The sequence below is a fragment of the Mucor velutinosus genome, assembly GCF_035048745.1.
Source record: "Mucor velutinosus strain NIH1002 chromosome Unknown tig00000041, whole genome shotgun sequence".
Taxonomy (NCBI): domain Eukaryota; kingdom Fungi; phylum Mucoromycota; class Mucoromycetes; order Mucorales; family Mucoraceae; genus Mucor; species Mucor velutinosus.
In genome coordinates, this window is record NW_027041905.1 from 3,929,232 (window position 1) to 3,943,752 (window position 14,521).

Consider the following 14,521-nt stretch of genomic DNA (forward strand, 5'->3'; position numbering starts at 1 on the left):
AGAAAATTCCGATCGAAATGCGTTGCATCAAGACTTGACTTGAATCAATCCTGATTTCCATTCATGCCAATCCACTGCATTGTCAGCGTTGCCAAAATGCTTCAATGCCCTTAGTTGAATGTAGTAGTCGCCATCTGGCACTTGTATCGTCTTATCGGATGCGACGATCTTTCCATTCCAAGCAATGCTGGTGTCATAATTCTCCTGCGATAACTTGTTTCGCTGATTATAAACCCAGGGTCCGCCGTCCATGGCGCCCATCCATGTGCCATTGGAATGATACACATCCATGTTCATCTGAGCTGTGCCAGACAGTAAGCGTATCACGACAGCTGGCTTGGTACTGACTTTTCTATTCATGTCGTAGACGTAGGAGTGGATGGGATCCAGCTTGGCATCGGATTCTTTGGAAACAGCCAGATAAGGGTATCCTCGATCAAAAACAGGTACGTCAATCATTCTTCCTAGAATTCCAAAGTAAGGCACAGTTGCTAAGCGCTCCTGCGTGTCGACCTGGGTCAAGGCAATGAACCCGCCATACATTTGATAGTGGTATGTCTGGCTGTTGGGATCCGGTAAAACGACTCGGATAGTAACCTCGATTTGAGAGTTGGCAGGAACGTTTATGGTGGTAGATGAAAAGTCGAGATCCACCGTGACAGAGCCGTTTTTAATCACTGGCTCCGTTGGAATGAAACTGGATGTGTTGGCGTACGATTGAATGGACTGCGATGGAATGTTGCTCAGTGCAATGCCGATAAGTGCATCTCCTGAATTGACAATGACCATTGTGTGTGCCTTGTAGGTGGTGGACGCGGTGTCATTGAAACTGATCTGAGCAGGAGAAATATGCAATTTGCTCATGATGGAATCGTAAGCTAGTATGGTAAAATATACCGATAGGTTGAGCATGAGATACGCTAAAAAAAAAAAAAAAAAAAAAAAAAAAAAAAAAAAAAAAAAAAGATCATATTCATACGTACGTTGAATCAACCCTGCTCCTTGCACCACTGGATTCTCTATTCTGCCATTATCAGACAAGATAAGTCGACCGTGGTTTTGCAACTGTTCCATAATGTACGTTGGTGTCGTCTTGATCTTTTGCTGAGCATAGTAATTGACCAACAGGGCAGCAGCACCAGCTACATGCGGAGAGGCCATGGACGTGCCTGATCTGACACCCCAGCCACCAGTAACGTGCAACGGTAGAGTAGAGTAGACATCGCCTCCAATGCCAGTAACTGAAGGCTTTAGATCCAACTCGTAATTAGGGCCTGTGCTGGAGAATTCAGAGATGCGACCTGCTGTTTCAGGAAAGATGATCTTTTGCTCGTCTGGGAATCCAATGTGTATAGGCTTGGCTGTGCCGTTTTCTTGCATGTATTGAATGAGACGAGTGGCTGCCTTGAGCTCGATACCAGCACATGGTAAATTGCCCTCTTCTGTTTTAGCGACCACCACCGCCTTGGATGAAACATCGGGATCGTAAAAAAGAACGGCAATGGCACCCATTTGCTTGGCTTTCTCCAGTTTCTCACTGAATGTACATTTGCCTCGCTTTAAAAACAGTACTTGACCCTTGGCATTGTCTGGTGTGATGGACGTATCGTTCTGGCAGCCAAAGGGAATGGAACTGTCCTCGGATAAAATAGGCGCAATCGTGCCATTAGGAAAGCTTGTGGTGGTAGACGATGGAACATAGGCTGTTGGTGTTGACTAGTTTAGTATCCTGTTGAATAGACAACTGCCTAAGACTTACGGAAATATATATCAGTGATGATACTGAATTGCACGACATTGGAGAGATAGAACGAGTTGTCAATGGACGCTGCTGAAACAACATGCTTTCCAGAAGCAGGCGAATTCTGAGAGTAGATGCCATCACTGCCTTGATTACCGGCCACTCCGACCACTGTGTTGTTTGTTTGATGCCGTATAAGTACATCGAGGATCCACCCAGGCACACTAAACCACACTTACCAATGACGCCTTGTCTGGTTAGACGTTCTGCAACGACAGCCATGGCATCTTCAGGCCAACTATTTTCTATACCAAGACTGAGATTGATGACCTGGCAACCTGCAAGGAAGAATTGAGCATCAACTTTAGATTGAAATCATACATCACTTACCGGCTTCGTAGGCCATTTCCATGGCTTTAATAATGGTATCTTCCCCAGCACCACCTTCACAGCCAAATACGCGGAATATAGCCAGATTTGCTTTGGGGGCAATGCCAGTAAAGTTCTACCACCCTGTGAGTCAACAAATCACACTGCATTGGTTTATTATGATGCTACCTTTTCAGGGTCATATCCTGCAATGATACCCGAAACATGAGTGCCATGGCCTATCAGCATCACCATTTAATCTACACGAAAAGGTGTGGAATACGCTCTAGGGTTTACCTGAATCGGCTATCGTGCAAGGATCAAACGGATCATCTTCACCCAAGGATTCAATCCCGAATTTCTCATCATTGGAGGGCTCCACCAGATTTTTACCCACCTTGACTTTATGACCTGGTCCAAACCCTTTGCCTAGTGCAGGATGATTGTAATCGATGCCTGTATTTTTTTTTAGAGAGAAAAAAAAAAAGGTGATGAATAAGGAAAAAACATAATACCAAATATCCCTCGATTATTTAAAAAAAAAAAATAGGGGAGGTATAAACTGCTCATCTAAATTACCTGAATCCAAAACACCAATTAACACATCTTGACCTTGGATGCCGAGCTTTTGATGAATATCGTATATCTGTACATCGTTATTGCTATAGGGAAAAGTGACATTGCGTTGGTTTGGCTGCCATTGAGGCCGAGGCACCTCGTAAATAGGGTAAATGTTCTTGATCACTGGATGTTGCTCCAGATGCGTGTACACTGGATGAAGTTTGTCGACTTGAGTATACGATACTGGGTTGATACCAGCACCAACAAAAGTCGCAGTAACAGCTGGATCATCTTTCAATGTAAACGACATGCCATGGAATAGTCGTGATGAGTATACATGGTGAATTTGATACAAGTCTTTGTAAGGTGCGAGCTCTGAATCAACGGTGTTATGCTGGCCGTTGGTGCTGTATTCTACTATGTATGATCTGGGTATCGCTATGGCTGCTTGGACAAGTGTGCTCCATGTCAAAAGAGCAGTAAGTAGAAGCACACAGAGACCGTATACACTGATTCGTCTCATCGTTACAGTATGTCTGAAATGATTAAACCAAGCAAGAGGTGGTATTTATACTAATCCCGTCTACGAACTCCTCACTTGCAATCCTCTCCCTTACACACGCTGCGTCTCCTTGGGGATAGAATCCCCTTTATACTAGAAGAAATTTTTCATAAAGGAGCTTTTTTTTTTCTTTCCAAGTTGCATACAAATATGGTAACATTTTGTACGATCCAAACATTGCATTACACACTAAAACAGCACTGAGATTGAACCAGCATTGGGTCACTTCATGCTGTCGACGGTACCCATGGCAACTCAAATGATATGCCATCATACAAATGAACCTTTTTTTTTTTCTAATATAAATACAGTATCTGTATGTGTTTTTGATTGAACCAGTTTTATCTTTTTGCTATTTTATCACTATACAACATGAATTCCAAAACCAGGGGCAGGACATTTGAATACAATAGAGACATGGCAGCAAAATCATTTGACACACTTGGTATTTATCCCACCGCCAATGATATGAATCAGTTGCATTCTACACTTGCCACACTCTCATTGCAACCTAGAGAGTATCAGGTATATTCAGCCCATATGAATCTCTGCTCTTCTTGATGCAATCATTGACATTTGTAATGCCATTTAGCTTCACAATGACAGGAATCCCCTTGATCTACTTGTCTATGATGATGATATTCAAGGAGTAAATCATGCACTTACAGTGGATCCATGCAAAAAACGAGATGCGAGTTGTGATCAACAGCAACAGCAGCAAGACGAGACCTTTTGGTTAGCTGTGGCTGACACCTACCCCAATAGAGAACCATCTTTCAATGTCTTGTTGATAACAAAACTCAGGGCAGGCATTCAACCTACCCACATGCGAGGCGCTGTATGGAAAGCGCTATCCAGCGCCCACGCCTTACATTTGGAGCCCTTGTATCGTCAATTGAAGAATGAACCCTCACCGTATGAAAAGCTGATCCAGCGAGATGTATCAAGGACGTTTCCACATTCAGACATGTTTGGTCAAGAGAGCGGACAAAGGGCACTGGAACGTGTATTGCGTGCTTATAGTCTGTATGATGCGGATGTGGGTTATTGTCAGGGCCTTGCATTCTTGGTGGGTCCCTTACTACTTCAAGTAAGTACATATAGGGTGGATGGCCTGTGTATCGCCGTGGTCTCATCTATTCTGTAGATGTCCGAGGAAGATGCGTTTTGTGTGTTTGTACGGTAATGGCTCATGAAATTGATTTATGCCTGATTTATGGATACTAACGCGCAACATGCAGTCTGATGGAGACCTACGGACTGAGAACACTTTTCACGCTGAGAATGGAAGGGCTTCACCTCTGCTTGTTCCAATTCGATGTGCTGTTACTGGAGCAAATACCTGAGCTACATGCCTTCTTGAGCGCTCAGGGCATCCATCCTCAAATGTATGCCTCACAATGGTTTCTTACTGTCTTTGCTTACATATTACCGCTTCCGCTCATCTTTCGCATATACGACATCATGTTGGCTGAAGGTGTTACTGAAACTGTCATGCGGATAGCACTCGCTTTGCTCAAGAAATCAACGCATCCTATTGTCGCCCTCACCGAATTTGAAGACGTCATGAATTATCTATCGACACAATTGATGACACCTTTTCTAAATAGCTTTGATGCCGTTATCCAACATTCAGTCGAGTACAGAGACATTGTGACAAGGAGCAAACTAGACGCATTGGAGGAACAGTACACTATTCTGAGGAATAACAGCATAAGCAAGAAGCAACATATACCCAAGCCATCCACTGATGGCAAATCACGCAAGCGACCTAAAGGCTGGTTTGGTACAATCAAAAGATCAAAGCCAGCAACATCTGCTATGGATCTACAGGAGCAACAAACAAAGGGCGATGAAACACGGGTACTACATCAGCAGATCGAGGATCTGGTATTGGCATTATCACATGTGCAAAAGGACAACACACTGCTAAAAGAACAGATTGAGCATTTAACACAGCAGCAGCAGCAGCAGCAGCAGCAACATCAACAAATCAAGCCAAATCCATCATGGCATGCTTACAGTTGCAGTGGTGCGCCATCCAACAACACTCTGACTTGTTACTGTGAGCTTCAAAAGCAACTAACAGCAGCCAAATCAAGAATCAGTGATTTGGAGGTGGCGCTACAGCAACAACAGCGATCATCTACACTAAGCCGATCCGGATCAATCAACAGTGACAAATCATCCTACTCGACATCATCCTCATCCACACTTGGCTCGCTCGGATCAGCTCCACCATCGTCTGCATACCTCACTAGCATACCGCTCACTGAAAAGGAACTCTTTCTGCATCAGCAAACAATCAGCAAAAAAGAGCTCATGCTACCATCGTCCTACTATTATGCTCGCAACAGCATAAAGAACAGTTGGAAATCGATGTCAACCTAAGCGAGGGCTGGTACCTTTGTTCTTTATTATACGCATCTGTCCTTCTGCCATAAATAAAAAAAAAAAGATGCGGATCAGTAATCATCATCGTCCTGTATATCCATGTCTGAATTATCGTGGTATCCATTCTCAGTAGCAGCAGCAGGGTGTGCATAAGGGTGATACCCATTGGTTTGTTTGTGGTTGGTATGTGGATCCGTGTAATCGCTTTCCATGTCACTTTGATGAAAATAGCCAGGCTCATTCATGTCTGTGTAATGGCTGTTGCCATTGTCGTCGCTTTTGTATTCTCCCAACTCAACATCGCTGTCAAATTCCAGGTCGCTTTCATGGTGATCTTGTGATGTAAACGATTCATTGTCATCGGATGCCATGTCTGCTAAAAAATCCCACAATTTCTCCAACAGCGGTTTTCCCAGTGAATAGAGGTCGATGCCTACATTGCCATCTAACACAGTATACATTAGCCATTCTATCCTATGAAATGCTCATTGCTACTGGTACACACCTGGATCAATCACCGTCTTCATGCCCTCTGGTGTATTGTCAAATATTAAGCTTCTAAATTCTGTCGTCTGTTCTGGTGACATTCTATATATTCTTTTCGCTAATTCCATCATATTAATCTACACACACACACACACACACAAAAATCATTCAGTTTCAACATGACACGCAAAGGGGTCAGCCTGACTTACATCTGGAATATCCCATTTATCTCGTAACAGCTTGTCTAATTTGGCATGATGAATCGGATTTAGGTTGTAGACATCTGCTATTTTGTACGTGTGATCAATGAGTCGATTGGAAGAACTGTCTGAGGAAGGCCGGCTGTGCATTGCTTTCGTCGGCTCTTCTTCAACTTCTTCTTCTTCTTCTTCTTCTTCTTCTTCTTCTTCTTCTTCAGGGGGACGATCCGGTGTGGATGTGGCAATGAGGGACGGTGAAGAATGGGTAGAGTAATCGGAGGGGGATGGTTGGTCATAGACAGGAGATTGTGGTGTAGCTGCTGCTGCCCCTACATGGGCAAACACAGGTGCAGGTGAAGAGGAGGATGTAGAGGATTTCCTTGATTTCTTGGACGAAACAGATGCGGTGTATTTGGTGTCTGGTTTCGCCTTTTTGGCAGTTTTGCTGTGTGGACTGGAACTGAGGGGCTTCTTTTTCGCTTGTCTGATTTCACTGGTGCAAGTGCTGGGAGCAGGTTTCTTTCCTCCTTTACGAGGCGTTGATGCTACTGACGCTGCGGCGGAAGCAGATGCTGAAGAAGGGTCTCTGGACAGTAATTTAACGAGCTCTGGCGATGCATTGGGAAACTCGATGCTGTGTGTAATGGAATAAGATGCTAATGCAAAGTTCAAGTCAAACAAGAGCACCTGCGGATCAGTGATGTTGTCTGTAAAGTACAAGACGACTCGCATGTCGAATTCTCCCCATCCCTTTTCCTGCAAAACGTAAGGTTCCTCTTTCTTGACTAGAAACAAATGACTATGAGTATCCAGCACTTTTTCACTGATGTAGAAAAGACACACCTCTGCGTGGCTCTTCGAATGTGGGATGAAGAATGTACTCAACGTGGTCCAGAATCAAGGCCAGTTTGCCCTTGACCTCTCGTTCTCCATCCATGGCAACCAGCGTTATTTTCCAGTTTCTCCATGGATGGCCGTCGTTGGACTTGGCACCATGGCCCTTGATAACACTGTTATGACATGATATTTTGATGTCTTGAGTAACTACAGCCTGTGTTCAGATGTGAGATGTGCGTTGGCTCAAGCGTGTATGTAAATGATGAGTTTTACCATTGAGTTAGTACAGTGTAATGCAAAAGAGGTGGAGGTGAAATGGAAGAGGTAGTATTAAAGTGATATAAACATGAAATACAACAGACAGAGTGAATGACAATCTATTTATTTGAGTCGCCAATAAAGTCACACATGCTTTGAATGGATTGAAATCATAGTGTCATGCTTCAATACACAAACATGAGAACCACAAAATACAAGCGTACATGTCGAGACACAGAAATAATATTAAACTGTATAATCAGCCAGTTTAATTGTTTCTGTACATGGAATCCACCCTTTCAAGAAAGAGCATGTCGCAATCAAATGTCTACATTTTTGAGGAATGCCATCCATCATGATAATTTGAATAAGCTTTATTCACGATATATATATATATATATATATATGTTACAGATGTATCATGCCGGGCTATCTTCCAAAAGCTCAATACGAACCTCCATGGCTACCTTACTAACAAGCTTTTCGTATTCAGTCTGATAAGATGTAGCCTCACCAACATTTAATGCATGCTTGCTCAATGTGATCAACTTGGCTAAAGGTCTGCCGGTTTTCTCCATTGGCATTAAAGATGAATCAGTAGCTCTGAGTGATAACGAAGTGTGTCAGTCAAGTAGATAACTCAACATCTCATAAGTACTTACGTTTCTTTGATAGTGGATGCGGTTGTGGTCGCTGAGGAGACACCTTCAGGTTGACTGGAGGCAGCGGCAGCAGCAGCAGCAGCAGCAGCAGCCTTCGTATTCTCCAACAGTGCTCTTCTTCTAGCTTCAGTTGCACGACGCTCAGCTTCATGGACTTCAATTCTATCTCTGTTTCTGTTTCTGCTATTGATATCAGCCCACACATTTTGATGCGCACCTTCAGCAAGCGCAATTCTCTCTTCCAATTCCTTCAAGTCTCTTGACAATTTAAGTACTTTTTCAACTTCGTTGTGTGCTTTGGCGTGTTCCAAACGAGCAAGCAATTGAGCCTTCTCCATGGCTGCATTGACAGATGAACCCTTGACAGCCTTCTTCTTTTCAATCATTTCATTCACCTCCTTGTCATTCAATACATACTCCTTGGCTTGCTTCAGGTCTGCTGCCTTTTGCTCGATTTGATCAATGGTAGGCACACGGACACGATCACTCTCCAGTGTTGTTAGGAAGCGAGTAAATTCTTGCTGTGTGACGGGTTGATTTGACACAATATCCATGGGGAAATCCTTCTCTGCTTTACCGTGCTTGACTTTGAGGGCCTTGTTGCTATGGGTGCTCTCGCCTATTTTGTATGTCTTGTGCCATGGGACAACATCGATGATTTGACACAGTCTATAAACGGGCACCTTCTTTTGTGGATCAGGGCCAATGTATAAACGTACAAAACAGCCTGTTCAAGACATAAGTAATTGAAATTACTGCAATGGTAAGCATCCTGATATTATACCAATGACTGTATTCTCAAAAAAGGGGGCAAAGATCCATTTCTCAATCATGTTTCTTGAGACAGAGACTGACTGAATCTCTTCCAAATTGGGTGTTCTTTTTTTCGCCTGTAGCAAATGTCATTTAGAATCATGCCGCGACGTGTGGAAAGCAACAGCCGCCATAATACCTTCTTTTCAGTCTCTTCCTCTGAATCATTGTATTCCTCTCCACTGTACTCGTAATCGCTCTGATCGCCATATCTTCTACGTCTCTTTCTGTCTGGGCTGGGTGAATCACGGCGATGGCGTTTGCTTCTCACTTTATTCTTTTCCTCTCTGCGTCTCGTCAATTCTGAGAGTGCGCTGGATGTGCCGCTCCCTTTTGAACGGGTGGAACCTACAACGATGGACACTCATTAGCGCTATTGCAACCTTGTCAAGGAATGTGCAAGGCTTACGTCTGGTGGCATCATCTCTGCGTCCATCTTTAAGCAATTTTCTGACTTCAAGACGCTCCAAATTTCTCTGTCTTTCTTCTGAACGCTCAGCAAGAATTCTTTCTCTTTCAACTTCAGGAAGTGCCTGTAATCTGTCGAGACATTGTCAGTGCGTAGTCCTTTTTCTCGTTCAATGTATCGTAAACCTTCTGCGATCGTCTTCGTCTTTGTACAAATCAGGACCATATTCATCAATGTCCTCCATATCCTCGTCGTCGTCAATGCCTACATCGTCCTCATCTGAATAAGCACCTTCATCGTCTTCAGATTCTGATAAGCTGTTGCCATATACACAATCAATACCAGAACAGATTTGCGAGATATACAACTCACTATTTCTTAGATTTCTTGGATGATCTGTTTGACGCGTGATCTCTTCTTCTGGCATCTTCAGCTTGTTTATCAGTTAATGAAAGAATAAGGTCGTCGATATTATCCATATTAGCAGATTATATGAACTGTGGAAGAAAAGAGAGAGAAAAAAATAAAAGTGAGCACTTGTTTGGAAAGGCATGTTCTTTTTCCTACTACTCGTCACTGAGACTCAGAAGAGCGATTCACGAGAACTTGAGCGAGTTCCGGCGACCTGCTATTTGTAACACCACAATATAAACACAACGCGGAAGAATGTGTTCTGTGCAATTAAAAGACACTTTCTCTTTTGTTTATATTATGAGATTACGTATAAGGCACGCGGAAGGCATGACAACCCTCTCGGATGTGAGGCAAGAGGACACTGTTTCCATACTGAAAGACGCTATCAGGAATGCAATCTCTCTTGACGCTACTCGGGACATTCAGAGTAAAACATCATGGGCCATCACTCTAAATTTCTATTGTTAATGCATATTTGAAATTGTGTAGTCTCAGGAGGATATCCGCCAAAGCCATTGAATGATATGAATACAGAGTTGAAGGATGCTGGATTAAGGGATGGAGATACATTGAACATCAAATTGGTAGATACACCGATCTCTCAACAGCAGCAGCAGCAGCAGCAACAACAGCCATCTAGTACAGCAAGCAGCAATGCACCATTGCGTACCTTGAAGGCTCTTAAAGAGGGCTCTGTGCAAACAGTCAATGGAATTTTGCAGTTGAGAGTATGTTTCTATCAAGCCATGTTGCTAGAGTAACTGATTAAATCTATTAAATTAGGTCATGGAAGATGACAATTCATGCTTATTCAGATCAATAGGTAATGTTTAATGTATGGCAATAGTTACAGTGACTCATAATCCCTCGTTTACTATGTAGGGTAAATCCAGATGCAGTATTGAGATGCTTTGTGTATATATTAAAGACCATCTTGAAGCTATGTATTGCGAAGAGACACAACCATATCCCCAGAGCTTAGGCAAGGTACGATACGTCATTTGTTAACTGTGTGATTTCACCACTGAGCGAGTATTTCTAGTCATTGTGAACGGCATCAAGAACGATCCAGTCATGTACTCTGATGTCACTCTGGGGCAACCAAGAGGTAAGCCTTGCAACATGTACTCGTGAGCTTCAATAGATTGATAGATCTACCCAATAGACAAATACATGGAATGGATCCAGAAATCAAACTCTTGGGGAGGAGGAATTGGTATGAAAAACAATCAATGCTTCATCTGACCATGACTGAAAATCTACTAGAACTTGCGATTTTTTCTGCTTATTTTGGTGTTGGTAAGTAATTTGATCTCTGTTCCGAATGAGGCATTTGAGACTGATGTTCCTGCTTCAGAAATCGATAGCATTGATGTTCAAACTGGCCGCATAGACAAGTTTGGCGAGGGATCTTTTGATGAACGAGTTTTGATCGTCTACAGCGGTATTCGTATGTTGGCCTACATGTTGTGATGTTATTGAAAGACCAAGAGGGCTGATTGGTTTGTATAGATTACGATGCGCTAGCATTAACACCCACAGCCGATAGCCCTCCTGATTTTGATCAGACTAGATTTCCAGTTAGCGAGGACTTTGTACTCGATGCTGCTAAACAATTGGTCGATGGACTCAGAAAAGTAAGTGTCTCGAAAGTGGATTGTATGTGGCGTGTATTCATCACCTCTTTGCATGGTAATATAGAGCCACAAATTTACTGACATTGCTAACTTTACTCTGAAGTGTGAGCAATGTAGCACGGGTTTGAAGGGAGAGAAAGGTAAGGCTGATTTGGATCAATGGGTGCACATTCATGACTAACTCCACCTTTACAAATCAATCAATAGATGCACAGAATCATGCTGCAGTAAGTTGTCGTTAAACGTTTCAACCAAAAAGTACCAAAGCTAACGAAATTTATGCATGGTCAGGCAACAGGGCATACTCGATTCACAGAATATGCTTAGGATATTGCTGAATTTCTTTTTCTAATGACTAATAAACGATCTTGGAGGCAACAGTGATCAAAGTATTTCCGCAGACTTGTTTGTAATGCGTTCATTCAGCTTTCGGTAGTTGGTTTATTCATACTATTGATGTTATAAGTGCTTAAAAAGGCATAACTACATAGCCTTTTGCTGTTCTTAACCTGATACCAAAAGAAAGATTTACTCCCATTACAACTCACTTGCAAATTGTGGATTCCTGGTGCTCAAAAACGTTTTTACAAACAGATTTGGTTAAATGGCCTTAGTTTATACGACGAATGAGGATTCACAAAACTCTGAAATCGCCCAACTTCAAATGGCCTGATCTTGGTAATATCCGCTTCTTCACGCTTAGATAAAACTGCTGCATAATTCGAACGAGAATACATAACAACTATCTCAAATGTCTTTTTGGAATTTGAGGCTTTATAGACTAAAATTCACGGAAAAAAAAGAATAAAAAAAAACAGTAAAGTCAACTTGATAAAGGTATGTTTTATTATCAAACTGATAGGTGTAAAGTAAACTGAAGTCTCTCTACTGGCCAGGTAGATGATCCTTCTTATATACTATAACAATGGATAAAAGTTCTATTAATTAGATTGACAAATAAGTCAACTCAGATCAACTAATGTCTAATCATGCTAAAAGACAACTCCAGCAAGCTAATCATGATTTAGCTCTGTCTGGATGAATAATTAGACTCTCATCCAAAGTACCCTGATCTATCCTTTCTATAAGGATAATTAATATCGATCTAGTAGCATGTATCCGATAGGTACAGTCTCCTTAGTCTATATTAATAGTACATATCTGAGTGTATATCGCTAAGCATACATCTTTAGCATGTATCTGGATATATGGCATGTCTATAGCATATCGTATGCATGTCTATAGCATGTCTCATATATAGTACAAGTCTGTAGTACATGAAGTATCTGTAGCTAGTATCACGGATATAAGCATGTGTCTTATAGCGTGGATCATGAAGTGCACATCTGAAGCAACAAGCTCATATTGCATTAATCTTGGTGCCTATCCAGATATGGTAAACATCCGTAGTCAATGTCGGAATACAAGTATAAGTCTATAGCGCCATTCATGTCCGTGGTGCCATCTATAACCTATATCTTATATAGTATGAATCTTATAGTACTAGCGTATCTGAAGTCCATATCATCTTATAGTATAAATCGATATCGTACAACTAATCCAGTGTACATACAGTTTATATCTAAATCTGGTAACCGGATGAACTGTCGGAACGCAGATCATAGTGGATGTATTCCACAGTCTTAATGTATATTTCTCAAATGATGTTATTAAATTTAAACGACATCACTCACATGGAACTGTTTAGTGGATGCTAGGTCAAATGATTGCATCTTATCTTAATTTAGAACAAAGAGAGATTTGAATTCTGTTTATTTCGATAGCTTTTTATTAGAAACATATAGTCATGGTAAATGGCAAATCAATAGGGGATCAATAGAAAATCAACTAGCTAAAGTCCTTCGGTACTTCAACATCTGGGCCAATCAAATTGCTTGAAAACTCCGCTGACCTAAAAAAATTTTGCGAGGGTTTCCCCCTGTTTTGAGGTGAGGCAAAATTTTAAGCGCCGCTATAATAGCAATATAGCCACTGCTATCATCAAACTTCCCCCAGGCGCTAGAGCATGCCTTACTTACATCACCTAGCTTTAAATTCTGGCATTGAGACCCTCAATCATCACTAAAGTAAGTAGTGATAACCAAGTGAAGGCAGCCTATCTACCTCCTAGCCTCGGATAGAGTCTTGTTGAGCTTCAGGGATAGGCACATCCACACAACGTAAAAAAAAAGGTATGCTTCAAAGAAACATAATAAGAATAAAAGAAAGAGGAAAAGAACATACTACTATAGGAGTATAGTAGTATGTAGGCAAAAAAGGAACACTCACACAAAAAAGGTGAGTCATAAGAAAGCCATAACAACAAATACAGCATCAAAGATGTTCAGAACAGCTGGCTGTTGTTGCAACAAAAATGCATACATGAGCAATGTACATGGTAATAATAGTCGGATGTAAGCAACAAAAACACGCACAATTGCAGGAGCAACAGCAGTATTATAAGTGTGCAGTACAACATAGTGACTAACGTTGTTTCATGTGAAGCGACAAAGGCAACATAAACAACAACCCACGGCCATATAACAAAGTAATATTACAAAGGCAATACAGATATATAGCTGCACATCATGCTTATTGTTTCTACATACGAAGCAACAACATTGCAAGCATCCATTGAGCTGATCATATCACAGCCAACGAAAGAAAAAGAAAGCGCAACAAAATAAACATCATGAATGCAATATCATGAGAAAGGAAGCAACAATACAAACGTTCAAAGAGGTTTTATATCATTGCGACCAGAAGAAAAAATATACTTACCACTTACCACAGACACAGATAGACCAGAGAATACGCAATCACCGGATATAAGTCAGAGAACGAGCATGCACCAAAGACAGTAGACCAGGAAAGACCAGACTAGCAGCAGCAGCAACACCATCAGCAACACCATCATCGTAGAATAACCGAAGAGCGGGTGACACCAGAGACCAGCAGACAAAGATTAACGAAGCAACCATCAGAGACAGAGACCAAAGAAGCAGCTACCAGACATAATAAACCAAAGAAGCAAGCAGCAGAGATAGCAAAGAAGTAATGGCAGCAGCACCGACATCAAACAGCAGGCAAAAAATTATCGAAACCTAATAAACAAATTCGATTAATGCTTGTTCTACATCTTTCTGTGCTCGTTATTGAATGGCACCTACTATATTCC

General features: G+C 41.8%; 5 protein-coding genes across 5 annotated transcripts; 2 read left to right on the forward strand and 3 right to left on the reverse strand.

Moving 5' to 3' along the window:
* Positions 1-27: 27 nt before the first annotated feature.
* ATC70_001491 (uncharacterized protein) lies at positions 28-3,194 on the reverse strand (the record flags this gene model as incomplete). Its single annotated transcript, XM_064820886.1, has 8 exons — positions 28-878; positions 984-1,703; positions 1,760-1,912; positions 1,981-2,079; positions 2,132-2,246; positions 2,300-2,349; positions 2,408-2,566; positions 2,690-3,194. 8 exons carry the CDS (start codon positions 3,192-3,194, stop codon positions 28-30), a joined length of 2,652 nt encoding a protein of 883 aa, XP_064684806.1.
* Positions 3,195-3,605: 411 nt separating this feature from the next.
* Positions 3,606-5,624, forward strand: ATC70_001492 (uncharacterized protein; the record flags this gene model as incomplete). Its single annotated transcript, XM_064820887.1, has 4 exons — positions 3,606-3,758; positions 3,826-4,323; positions 4,381-4,415; positions 4,475-5,624. 4 exons carry the CDS (start codon positions 3,606-3,608, stop codon positions 5,622-5,624), a joined length of 1,836 nt encoding a protein of 611 aa, XP_064684807.1.
* A 74-nt stretch (positions 5,625-5,698) lies between these two features.
* Positions 5,699-7,426, reverse strand: irc3_2 (putative ATP-dependent helicase IRC3; the record flags this gene model as incomplete). Its single annotated transcript, XM_064820888.1, has 5 exons — positions 5,699-6,072; positions 6,133-6,250; positions 6,323-7,098; positions 7,157-7,364; positions 7,424-7,426. The coding sequence occupies 5 exons, from the start codon at positions 7,424-7,426 to the stop codon at positions 5,699-5,701; spliced, it is 1,479 nt and encodes a 492-aa protein (XP_064684808.1).
* A 401-nt stretch (positions 7,427-7,827) lies between these two features.
* Positions 7,828-9,771, reverse strand: ATC70_001494 (uncharacterized protein; the record flags this gene model as incomplete). Its single annotated transcript, XM_064820889.1, has 7 exons — positions 7,828-8,011; positions 8,071-8,797; positions 8,855-8,960; positions 9,023-9,231; positions 9,293-9,423; positions 9,478-9,609; positions 9,665-9,771. The coding sequence occupies 7 exons, from the start codon at positions 9,769-9,771 to the stop codon at positions 7,828-7,830; spliced, it is 1,596 nt and encodes a 531-aa protein (XP_064684809.1).
* A 232-nt stretch (positions 9,772-10,003) lies between these two features.
* On the forward strand, positions 10,004-11,670 carry srs2 (ATP-dependent DNA helicase srs2; the record flags this gene model as incomplete). The annotated part of the gene is made up of 12 exons (XM_064820890.1): positions 10,004-10,133; positions 10,196-10,434; positions 10,490-10,529; positions 10,682-10,693; positions 10,749-10,814; positions 10,872-10,922; positions 10,973-11,005; positions 11,064-11,156; positions 11,219-11,343; positions 11,408-11,483; positions 11,551-11,570; positions 11,635-11,670. The coding sequence occupies 12 exons, from the start codon at positions 10,004-10,006 to the stop codon at positions 11,668-11,670; spliced, it is 921 nt and encodes a 306-aa protein (XP_064684810.1).
* Between the last annotated feature and the right edge of the window lie 2,851 nt (positions 11,671-14,521).